Below are 12333 nucleotides of genomic sequence, written 5' to 3'. Positions count from 1 at the left end.
TCTGGTATTTAACTTGATTCTTCAGTCTCATTCACTGCCCATGTCCAGTTATTCGCAGAGACTTTTTGATTATATCTCAATTCCATCTTGCATCCATCTAATTCTCTCAGTTCACATGGGCAGAGCCATGAGATCATTATTCTTTTGCCCGTATTGTAATACTTGCTAATTTGTGTTTCTGCCCCAAGCCTTTGGGCTGAGAAGTGGCTCAGTGGATGGAGCACCCGGCTTGATGTTACAAAGACTCTTCTTTCTGAGTTCAAGTCCAGCCTCAGATGCTTACTAGCTGTGTGACCCTGAGCAAATCACTTAGCCCTGTTTTACTTTCGTTTTCCTCAACTGTAAAATGAGCTAGAGAAGGAAATGGGAAACCACTCCAGTATTTTTGTCAAAAAAACCCCAAATGGGGTCACAGAGAGTCAGACAGGACTGAAAAACAATTGGAGCTTTTCCCCTCTGGGATGCAATGTTCAAACTGATACTCTAAAACAGGTTTGAATTAGCCATTCCCCTGCTCAGAAACCCAGTAGCTCTCTGAATAAACAGCAAGGAAAACCTAATGCCTAGTAATAAATACCTCTAGGATTAAACACAAACTCTTCAGTTTGGGTTTTTAAACTTTTCATAACCTAGTTTGGGTGAATTCACCAGATGGGTCCTCCCTCTCATGCTTTAGGTTTTCTTACTCTATTGATTTCATTACTGTTCCCCCTTCATGATTTTGATATGGTGGGAAATGGGGTACGGTTTAGATAAGGGGTTGGGGTTCTTGGGAATTCCTCTTTAAAGAATTACACCCTCTTGCACACAAAACTTAGAATAAGGTGGTAGTTTATTTAGGAGCAAGAGAAGGGGGGGGAGGGAAACCATGAAAGAAATCCTTGGACTTTTTCATGGGGAGATTGGCATAAAGCACATGGCTCAGAGGTACCAAATCTCCTTGAACAGGAGACTGGAAGGTACTTTTATAGAGGACTGATGGGGGTGGACCATCTGCCCGTGAAAAGTTCCTTTAGTGAGAGAGGACCATCCCCCACTGGTGGTAGCTGGGGGAATTGGGTGAGGGGTGGCTATGGATCCCTCTTCAGAACGCAAAGGCCGCAGCCACACCCAAATTTATCTCCGCTGGGTAAGGGAGACCAGAATGAAGGGTAGGAAACTGTAGCTAGCTCAGTCTGATTTGGTTCAGCTTATCTCTCTAGGCATTATCTGTCCTCTGGTTTAGTTTCTCAAGGAGAAGTTTCCTAGATGTGCCCCAGAGAACTTCTGGGGTGCTCTGCACCCCATGACATTTTCCCACCTCTTTTTTTCTTTGGAGAAGCAGCATCTTTTGAAAGTTCTCCCTCTTATGCTTTTTTGAATCTGTAGCTCCCTTCAAACCCAACCCAAGTTCTCCCTTCTTTCTGAGACCTTTCCTGATTTCTTTCTTTTAGTTATTAGCAAGCCCCTTCCCCCCAATTACTTTGTGTTTATTTTTGTCATATGCAATTTGTATACATCTTGAATATGCCTGGTGGAATTTAAACTACTGGAGTGCAGGAGCTATATTTTAAAAATTTGTATTCTTGCAGGGCAGCTAGGGTGGCACAGTGGATAGAGCACCGGCCCTAGATTCAGGAGGACCTGAGTTCAAATCCAGCCTCAGACACTTAACACTTACTAGCTGTGTGACCCTGGGCAAGTCACTTAACCCCAATTGCCTCACACACACACACACACACACAAATAAATTTTGTATTCTTGCCTGGGATATAGTTCAAGTTTAATAAATGCTTATTGGATTGATTTAGATTCTCCATACCAAAGGAAGCCATTGGCCGTACCTAGTTTACATATTTCTTCTCTTTACCTTTATTTTTCCACATATATTCATTTGCTAGAGGCAGTTTGATAGCATAGTGGCTAGAGGACTAGAACTGGAATCAGAAAGATCTGAGTTCAAATACAGCCTCAGATACTTAACTAGCTAAGTGAATTTGGGCAAGTCATTTAGCCTCTGCCTGTCTCAGTAAAATGGGGATAATTATAAAATCCAACTCTTGGATTATTGTGAGGATAAAATGAGGTAATATTTATAAAGTGCTTTGCAAACCTTAAAGTGCCATGTGCTTATCATCATCAACAACAACAACAGTGGCTATTTCCTAAATCTGATAGTTTTTCCTCCTGGGTTACCCAGCTCAACAATACACTGGGTCCGTGTGCCATTTTCTCTATCTCCTCTGTTTGCCCAAAACAATAGGAACAACTATAAAATCCCTCTTCTTGTCAATTAGCAATTAAATACAATTGATTAGTTGCCCATTCTAAAAGGATTAGGAAACTTTTAAATAGTAAAACTACAATAGCCTTCAGAAGGATTACTTGAAGGTTCTCTAGATTTAATTTAGTTTCTGAATCTTCTTCCAGAAAGTCTTCTTATGGGACTTGATTTTCCCTCGTGTGAAATTTAGTATGTGCTTTAGTTCCATTGAATAGAGTTGATTAAGGGCATTTATTTCAGCTGTTGGGAACCTTGGGGGAATGGAAAAGGAACTGTGGAAGGAAGGATCAGAATAATGTTGTGGAATAGTGGAAAGATCACTTGTTACAGAGACAGGCCATAGTAGGCTCCCGGCTCATCCACTACCTGAGTATCCTTGTGCAAGTCATGGTTTTACCTTTGTGACCCTCAGTTTACCGTTCTGTAAAATTGATAATCTTTAAGATTATACTGCTCCAAAATTCTATAAAAGAAGTCTTTGACTATCTCTAAGATAATAATTGTACAGTGAATTTTCTGGTGTTAGCCCTGGAGCTAAGTAAGAGTGGGAGTCTTAGACTCCATCATTAATATAATATATTATCTGAGATGATATGAGATTTAACAGATAGTGGTCAAAGCCAGGAAATGAGGAGTAGGAACTTCTCTGCTGAAGAGAATTGTAAAAGGGATGATAGCTTTCTTAATTACAGTGATAGGTTGAAAAGTAACTAGAACCATTTCTGGACCAGTACAACTAAACAGGGCATGTCAAAATCAGCCAACAACCACCTGCCATGTATTATTAGGCACTGTGGATATAAGTACAGTAACTGAAATAATCCTTCCTAGCAAAAGTGTAATCATGGTTTAATAAGGAAGAAGTAAAAAACAAGAGAGGAGATAATACAAAGAGAAGGAACACGTAAAGATGATATGGAAAACATTTTTTAAAAAAAGATGATGTGTTAGTTTATGAACTTCTTGTTGGGGGATAACTATATTTTGCTTTTGCATTTCTCTCAGTTTTTACCATTATACCTTGCACATATTGTGTATAACACTTATTTGAATGAAAATGAGAAAAGGAGAGAGAAGCACTTTATGTTCCATGGATCTCTGCTTAATTATTTCATGAAACCAACTCTTCAGCCTTCACCCTATGATGCCCTACCTCACCCTCCAGTCAGTATACCTGTACAGGCCACTTTTATCCTATGATATCCTTTGAGCAAAGGTGGGGAGTGGGGGGGGTTATGAGAGCTGGTGAAAGGATTTGGGGGGGCATTTGGAAACTAGTGGTTTTCTGACATACCGGTTTTCACTAAGAGGTATTTTGGAGGCTGTTATTAATTCATGCATTAACTCAGCATTTATTAAGCATCTGTTATGTGGTAGGCACTGGAAATATCTAGATAAAAACAAAAAAAGATTCTAACCTGTAGGAGCTTAAATTCTGTGGGAGGGAGGGTGGTGGTGGTAGAGACAATCTTTAGAAATGAAAGGTTTTCACAACCAGGAACCAGATGTGCCTTTGTTCCTTTGTTGTCTACTCTTAGGTCCCACATCCATCTGAGGGAAGTGATTTATAATCACAAAGTATCAGAGCTGGAAGGCAACTTAACATATCTTTTCAACCACATCTTTCATTTTACACATGAGCATATTGAGACCCAGAGAGCTGAAGTGACTTTCTAAAGGTCAGACAGTTAATTAATGGCCTTAAACCCAGATAACTGACTTCAGTTCTAGTTTAGTGGTATTATTTTTTCCCCACCAAAAATGCTGCCCTGTAGCCCTATTTTTCTTTGAATAATTTTGCCAACTATGCAAAGTAATTAGTCACCTCATTTCTTGGTTAGTTGACTACTATATTCTACTATCTCTGCTTGGTCCTGAGGATGCAAAATAGTCCTTTCTTTCTTTCTTTTTTTTTAAAGTCAGGCAATTGGGGTTAAGTGACTTGCCCAGGGTCACACAGCTAGTAAGTGTTAAGTGTCTGAGGCCAGATTTGAACTCAGGTACTCCTGACTCCAGGGCCAGTGCTTTATCCACTGCGCCACCTAGCTACCTCTAGTCCTTTCTTTCAAGGAGCTTACATTCTAAACTGAGAGGCTAAGGATATGTACAAGAAAAATACAGTGTTGGGGTGGTTGTGGTGTGAGCAACACCTGAGGTGATCGGGAAAAGTCACTTGAAGGAAGTGGCAAATTGAATTGAGGCTTAAAGGGTCTAAGAGGTCAGGTTGTGGTAGAAATTTCTAGACTTGGGGACGGTGTGGGCAAAAGCATGGAGGTAGGAAAAGGAAAGTCATGTTCAGATAATAGCAAGCAGACCAGTGTAACTAGAATGAAAAGCATCTGAGAGATGGTATTCTATCTCCACCCTGGAAAGATATGATTATAAACTGCTTTAAATACTACATAGAGGAATTTGTGTTCTGCCTTTCAGGCACTTGAGAGCTAATGAAGCTTTTTGTGTGTGGCAGTGATATGGGTAGACTTGACCTATAGAAATGTTAGTTGTTGAGGTAAATTACAGCCGCTTGATGTAGCAATTGGAGAGTCTTCCAAGGAGTTTTAAAATGAGGGAATTTGGTAATTTTTTTCTGCCCATTTAAATTCTTATATTTGGCAGCAAATAACTCTTCAAATGTGCAGTTATATGGCATCTAGGTAAAGGAAAAAAGGAGGAAAGTCATGTACATTATGTCTCCAAAAGAGAGCTATTAAGAGCTGGTTTTTAGGGATAAAAGAAAGAAACAACCAAATCTTACATATACATCCATATACATCCATGCATATATATGTATGTGTATGTGTATTTATAGTTTAAATGACAGGGGCATGAATCTTCCCAGCAAATTCAGGAGAAGTATATTGCCTGATGTTTTCTCTGATCAGTCAATCAATGACATTTATTAAGCACATCTACATTTATTAAGCATACCAGATACTGTGCTAAGCACTGGGGATACAAAAAGAGGCAAAAGACACTCTCTACCCTCAAGGAGTTTACAATCTAATGGGGGAGACAACATGCAAACAAATATATAGAAAGCAATCTATATACCAGATAAATAGGAAAGGATAAATAAAAGGATTAAGAGGGGTTGGGGAAATCTTCTTGTAGAAGGTGGGATTTTAGTTGATGTTTAAGGGAAGCTTGGGAGGTCAGTAGTTGGAGCAGAGGAGCAGAAGAGGGAGAATGTTCCAAGCATGGGGGACAGCAAGAGAAAAGGATTTATGGAAGTGCTTATGTTTTTTTCAGTTTGATTCTACCTTTAAATGAGAATTAAGATTCTGTAGGAGGTCAGGAATAACTTTCTAACACACAAAGACCCTGTGAAGAGGAAAAATAATTACTTATTGTTACATGTAAATATATTTATGCATGTATATATTCTATAACATGCAATATTGATTCATTTATATTTCCCAGAGGGAAGATGGCATTTGCAAGTATAAAATTCTAATAACCAAACAAATTATTATGTATTGACCTCACTGGGCAATCTTTGTCACAGGTTTTCCTGTTAGGTCTTTGAGTGGAGTGACTACTGTAATAGATTCCAAGGTCCCTGAAACTATAACTCATTAGTCCTTACTAGTGTGATTACCTTTAATAATCAGCCTGTAGATATTCAACCTTCAAGCAAAGGTATTTACTAAGATGGCATAGAGAGGATAGTAGTCACTAAACACCCTTTCCCATAAACGTAGTACACATTGTTCCACAAATATATACATCTGTGTGATAACCAAGAATAAACTTAGAGTGTTCTCACAGAAAGGCATAAATGTAGGGAATACATGTGACCAGGACAGCTTATTATTCCTTAAGTGTTGCAGACTCAGTGTCCTTGTTCTCCTTTCCTTGTGCATGCTCATGCTGCTCAGCTATACACACACTTGGGCTATCTGTAACTTTTTTTTTTTTACTGCTGCTCAGCTCTCAGTTATTAAGGCTGATTATCTCTTAGAATTCATAGTTGGTTCTCTTCTCTATTGCCAGAGGTCTTGTTCCTTGAAACTGTTCCTTTGTCCTCGTACCTCCATAGGAAGTATATCACTACTCCTTCCAAGATATATCTTAAATGCACTTCAGACTCTTAGACACTGTCTAGGCTAGTAGGCTTTTGTTTTAAAGACCATATGGAGTATCTGATGAGTCAAGTTTTAGTATGTTGCCTAATCCATGCTTTCCCAGGAAAATTTCTAATTATTTTCCTTAATTTCCCACCTTTAGACTTTAAGCAATTAAAAGGATTTATATAAGCTAGTCACTCTTATTTGTGAAAGTCTTTTGTTCTTCCTTATTTCTTCCAAAAACTTATAGACTCTTCACTCACGAAACATTACCAGTAGTGTCATATTAAAATAGAAATGAATCTCTGAAGCCACATAATTGACTTAGAAAATCACATATTGATATATCTATATTTTATTGTATTTTTATTTATTTTGTTAAACAGTTCCCTGTTAGAATCTATGGCACCCCTGCTCTAAGAAATTAATCTACTAGCAGCTGTAGTTAATTTTGGCACAATTAATTACTTATAATTATATTATTATTCAGTTATAACCATAATATTTAGATAATTATTATTTAATATTTAACATAATTATAACATTGCATATGTAATATGCTTATATATGATGAAATCAATTATAAAATCTCATATTGTAACATGGAATTTATGTAATATACCATTATTGTATATTGACATAATATATAATATATAATTATAATATTTCATAATTTTGGTGAATAATTAGGTTGCTAATTTGAATTGCAGTATATTAGAACTTCTAGTTTCTAGTGTTTTACTATTAGAAAATTTTTGGGTAACATAGCATATATTAGAATTTTAAAAGTACAAACCAGAAAACAGTGGAAGAAATAAATTTCAAAAATACTTTAATAAGTTTTATGACTTTACTTAGAAGCAGCCTACTTGAAGAAGTATGGCATTTTGTCGTTCAGTTGTTTTAGTCATTTCTGATTCTTCATGACCCCATTTGGAGTTTTCTTGGCAAAGTTTCTGAAGTGGTTTTCCATTTCTTTCTTCAATTCATTTTACAGATGAAGAAACTGAGGCAAACAGGGTTAAGTGACTTGCCCAGGGTCAGACAGCTTATGTCTGAGGCCAGATTTGAACTCAGGTCTTCCTGATTCCAGGCCTGCTGCTCTGCAATATAGCATAGTGAATCTATTAGCTGGACCTGGAGTCTGGAAGACCTGGATTTCAATCCTGTATCTGAAAATTATATGACAATGAGCAAGTTCTCTGCTTTATTTTCTCATATGTAAAGTAGGAATAATACCTGTAGTACACACCTCACAGGGTTATTGTGATTCTTTAAAAAGATAATATTTGCAAAGCTCTTTGAAAACTTTAAAATTCCATTGTAGAAATTTCTATGTTTTCTGCTAATATAGACTGGCAATTCATCTGTAAATCAAAGTCAAAGACAATTTCCAAGGGTATGTAAGGGTTAAGTGATTTTCTTATATATATAACTGTAGATATCTAAGTCAGGGATTCAAGCCCGTTTTCCACAATTCATCCTTTTTGCCCTTTTGTTACTGCTATGCAAATATCAATTATTACTAATTTCCTTTCAGGACATTTAGGGAGGAGAAATGTTAGTTTCTTACTCACATTATCTGCCTTATTTTTCTTTTCTTTAAGATGACTCATCTACTTTTTTTTTTTTTGGTGGGGCAGTGAAGGTTAAGTGACTTGCCCAGGGTCACATAGCTGGTAAGTGTCAAGTGTCTGAGGTTGGATTTTAACTCAGGTCCTCCTGAATCCAGGGCCATTGCTTTATCCACTGCACTACTTAGCTTCCCCCAACTCACCTACATTAATGTCTGATTTTATGCTGTGAATTGTTCATAGTTATTTCCTAAAGAGATAACCACTTGGTGGCTAAGCTGAGTCTTAGGTCATTCAGTCCAGTCTCCTTATTTTAAAGTTGAGGAACATGAGTCCAAGAAAGGTCACACAAATGTAATAAGCAGCAGAGTAGGATTTGAACCCAGGTCCCCTCCTTCCAAATCCCAGCGCTTTTTCCATTGTCCCAATGAAAGTATCAGTTGGTTTATTTACATAAAACCATTGAGAATGACAGGATAAGAATAGAATGCTATAGAGACGTAAAACTGAAAGGTATCTTAGAATCTTTACAGCTACATGTTCTTAACTTGGGGCCCCTGTACTTAATTTTTTTTTTGATAACTATTTCAATATAATTGATTTCCTTCATAGCCCTATGCATTTTTATTTTAGGAATATAAAAACATTATTCTGAGATGGGTTATATAAGCTTTACCAGTCGGCCAAAAGAGTGAGTCCATGACCTAGAAAGGGTGAGGAAGTATAGTCCAAGCCCCTAATTTTTCAGATGAACAAACTGAACCCTAGAGGTGAAATGATTTGCCCAAAACCACACAAGCATCTGGCGGTAGAGTCAGCTTTAGAACTGAGGCCTCTTTACTCACAAGCCAGTTTTACTTATTTCTGTTAGAACATGCTACGTGCCTTTTTTCAATGCATTATGTCTTTGTCTTTTAGCCACTTTCTGATTTCAAATTTCTTACTGCCTATAGAATATCTCCTCTTCAATGCCCTTTACAAACTAAAATTAAATAAACAAGTTTTCCCTACTAATACTTTCACTTCTCCCACCATTGTTTCACTATTTCAAGCTTATAAACTCTTTTTTTTTTTAAGTGAGGCAGTTGGGGTTAAGTGACTTGCCCAGGGTCACACAGCTAGTAAGTGTTAAGTGTCTGAGGCCGGATTTGAACTCAGGTACTCCTGACTCCAGGGTCGGTGCTCTATCCACTGCGCCACCTAGCTGCCCCTTATAAACTCTTAATATTCCAGGTCACCAAATTTTCTCAATGATCATAACACGTTCAGTATGTTACTCTAGATTTCAAAGAGTACTTGGTTTTATATGGAAATATGTAATATTTAACAATATATCATTTTGCAAAGACCGCTCTGTGTCCAGTGATTTTCAGTGGTACAGTGTGTCTCTAAGGATATGCCATCTTTATGTTGAAATTATTTTTCTTTTGTGCATTTACTAAGTATTAGGGAGTTTGTCACTAGTAATCACTTCTTTTTGGACTATATGCTTCTATATTATCTACAATGAAATCAGTCATTTAATCAATAGTTATTAAGTAAGTGATTAGTGTAAATCCAGTTTAGGTGAGTACTATGAGAAGTTTAAAATAGTCTGTGTATTCGAGAGTTTATAATCTTATTCAGGAGAGAATTTCACACAAACAAAAAACTAGAGAATGAAGAATAGAAAGTTAAATGCCTAAGTTATGTTATAGACATTAAGTTTTGCTGGAATACAAAGGAGGGAGAAAGATACATGTGGTCGAGTAGTAGGGGAAAGATACATCTGATATTCTTGTACAACCTTATTTTTCACTATTCTTCAACAGGCATACCCTACCCTACTTAAGTTTACATCGGTTTCCTCACTCTCTTCCAAATATGCTGCATATCATTCTCAGATTTTTATTTTTTGCTTTTTCTATTGCCTGGTACAGGGTTTCTTAAAGTTTTTCCACTCGAAACCCCCTTTCACCTGAGAAAGTTTTACATGACCCCGGGTATACAGGTATTTAAATAGGTATACATAATCTTTTACATTTGCCAAATTTTTTGTGACCCCTACATTCAATTATGTGTGGGGTCACAACCCACAGTTAAGAAGCTAAGGCCCACTAAACCTTTCCTTTCTTCTCCAGGTTTATTCTTCAGGACCTCCTCTGACTATTCTGGTCTATCATATTTTTTCCTTCTATTAACTTATATCTACAATCAGTAACTATTTTCAACCATTATTATGTTATTGATTGGCTGAAGTTTTTGAAGTCTACTTTATTCTTTTCCATTGTAAAATCCTTTACTTGCGTCTTTAGGTATTTGATTAATAAGTCTTTTTTTTTTTTTTTGGTGAGGCAGTTGGGGTTAAGTGACTTGCCTAGGGTCACACAGCTAGTAATTGTTAAGTGTCTGAGGCCAGATTTGAACTCAGGTACTCCTGAATCCAGGGCTGGTGCTCTATCCACTGTGCCACCTGGCTGCCCCTTTAGTTGATTAATAAGTCTTTTTTTTTTTTTTTTGGTGCAGGTATTTGAAATAAGGAGTTTCAATAAACTGTCTTTGAGATGCAAGTAGCATAGTAAATCTAATGTTTGTTATTCTGCTTTCATTTCACTTTCTTTCAAAACTGAAAAATATTGATAATTTATATTTTTGTTCTTAGAAAAAGTATATTTGATGAATACAGCCAGATTACCAGTCTTGTTACAGAGGAGATAGTCAATGTCCATAAAGAGATTCAGACATCAGTTGAACAGATTGACCCTAGCACGGAATACAACAATTTCATAGATGTTTACAGGTATGGGATTTTCATTCTGCTTTCAGCATTTATGTCAAAAGGTTTATGAAATAAATTGAACAAATGTAAAAGCATAGTAAGGCAAAAATTTTTTTATTTTGATTATTGACTTTTAGTTATTTTGGAAGTCATTTTTTTAGTCTCAAAGCAATTCATTTCAACTAACATACAAGACACCATGTAAGGCTTTGGGAATACAAAGACAAAAATGAAACATCTTTTAAGGATCTAGGATTCTACTGGGTAGAGATGTGTACAACATGTACATATATAGGTAGATACCAGGTAACTTGAGAAGGGAGAGAATGCTAATGATTATGTGATCATATTTCAATTATATAATTGCCATTAGTCATTTTGAAGTAATGCATTTTCAGTTTTTACCATAACATCGCTTAGAGCAGTACTTTGCCTTTACACCTGAAAATGTATCTTCTTTCACAATATATGTCTTCAGTTTCTTCAGAAGAAAGTAAGCAGAATGATTTAATTTCTTATTAGTTATTTGTGTGTAAATGTATCTATTATAAAGTACATATTTTTATTAATAACATCTTTTAGTGGAGCGAATGTACTCTTGATCCATCCTAAGAATTTGTGCATGCATGCTGTGGTGAAAAAGAGCACAATGAATATTGCATCCAACGACCTGATCCAGCTATCACCCCTATGCGTGGGCAAATCACTTAATGTCTCAGCTTCTCTTTCCTCATTTGTAAAATGAGAGGTTTGGACAAGTTGATGCTATGATTCTTTATAGCTGTCATACCATGATGTATATTTTTCCTTGTTATATAATAAATAGTAATTGCTATCAGTATCATAACTATTTTCCATGTTTTACCAGATCACCAGCTATTGAGGAGCAAGAAATTGAGTTTGATGCCTCTTTACTTGAAGAAAACGAAAGTCTTCAGGCTAATGAGATCATGTGGAATAATTTAACAGCAGAGAGTTTGCAAATAATGTAAGTAGAAAAGTCCAACTATTCATAGAATAATAGGATAGTCTTAATTTTCATATTAGATTTAAGTGGTTTACTAAATTTTAAATGCTTATTTTTATATAATGTGCTATAAAATAAATTAAAATTGCTTCATGAACCAACTTTTATTCAAAGCTTTTGTTATCATTAATTTTGGTGATGCTGTATATGAAAATTTTGTCTGACTATATACATTTATTAATATATTATCTTACTCCTATATCCATTCTACTAGTTAGCATATGTTTTACTAATATAATAACAATAATTTTAGTAGTTCATTTTTAGTTTTCCTCTAATATTCTTTAGGTCATTATTCTACCTTTATCTGAGGAAGCATTTTATATTTCAAAATCTCATTTTTTAAATGAAGAAAAGGAATATGATGGTCTTATATTTTTTACTTACATTGTTACATTTGTCTTCCAAAACGGTACTCTAGAGGAGGGGATATTATCACCATTTTTCTGACAGACATTATTTGAGCTGTTAGAGGACTCTGAGATTACCAGTTTAATACTTTCATTTTATAAATGAGAAAAATGAGTTCATAGTGACGATGTGATTTTATCATAGCTAACTGGAGCTAAGCTGGAACTATAACTCACATCTTCTGACTCTTGATCAAATGCCCCTTCTGTTAAAAATTATGTCTCTTATTCTCT

The 12333-nt window shown here is 36.0% G+C and overlaps 1 protein-coding gene across 6 annotated transcripts in view; it reads left to right on the top strand.

The window, feature by feature from the left end:
- Positions 1 to 12333, top strand: part of FER (FER tyrosine kinase) — a 284636-nt gene that overhangs the window by 75779 nt on the left and 196524 nt on the right. For all 6 annotated transcript variants that reach the window (XM_043975821.1, XM_043975819.1, XM_043975820.1 and 3 more), the window contains 2 exons: positions 10546 to 10683; positions 11531 to 11650. In XM_043975821.1, coding sequence (XP_043831756.1) covers positions 10546 to 10683; positions 11531 to 11650 — 258 coding nt within the window. The remainder of the gene's footprint in view (positions 1 to 10545; positions 10684 to 11530; positions 11651 to 12333) is intronic.

The sequence above is a fragment of the Dromiciops gliroides genome, chromosome 1, assembly GCF_019393635.1.
Source record: "Dromiciops gliroides isolate mDroGli1 chromosome 1, mDroGli1.pri, whole genome shotgun sequence".
NCBI classification, from domain to species: Eukaryota; Metazoa; Chordata; class Mammalia; order Microbiotheria; family Microbiotheriidae; genus Dromiciops; species Dromiciops gliroides.
This window is presented reverse-complemented; position numbering and strand designations above follow the sequence as displayed.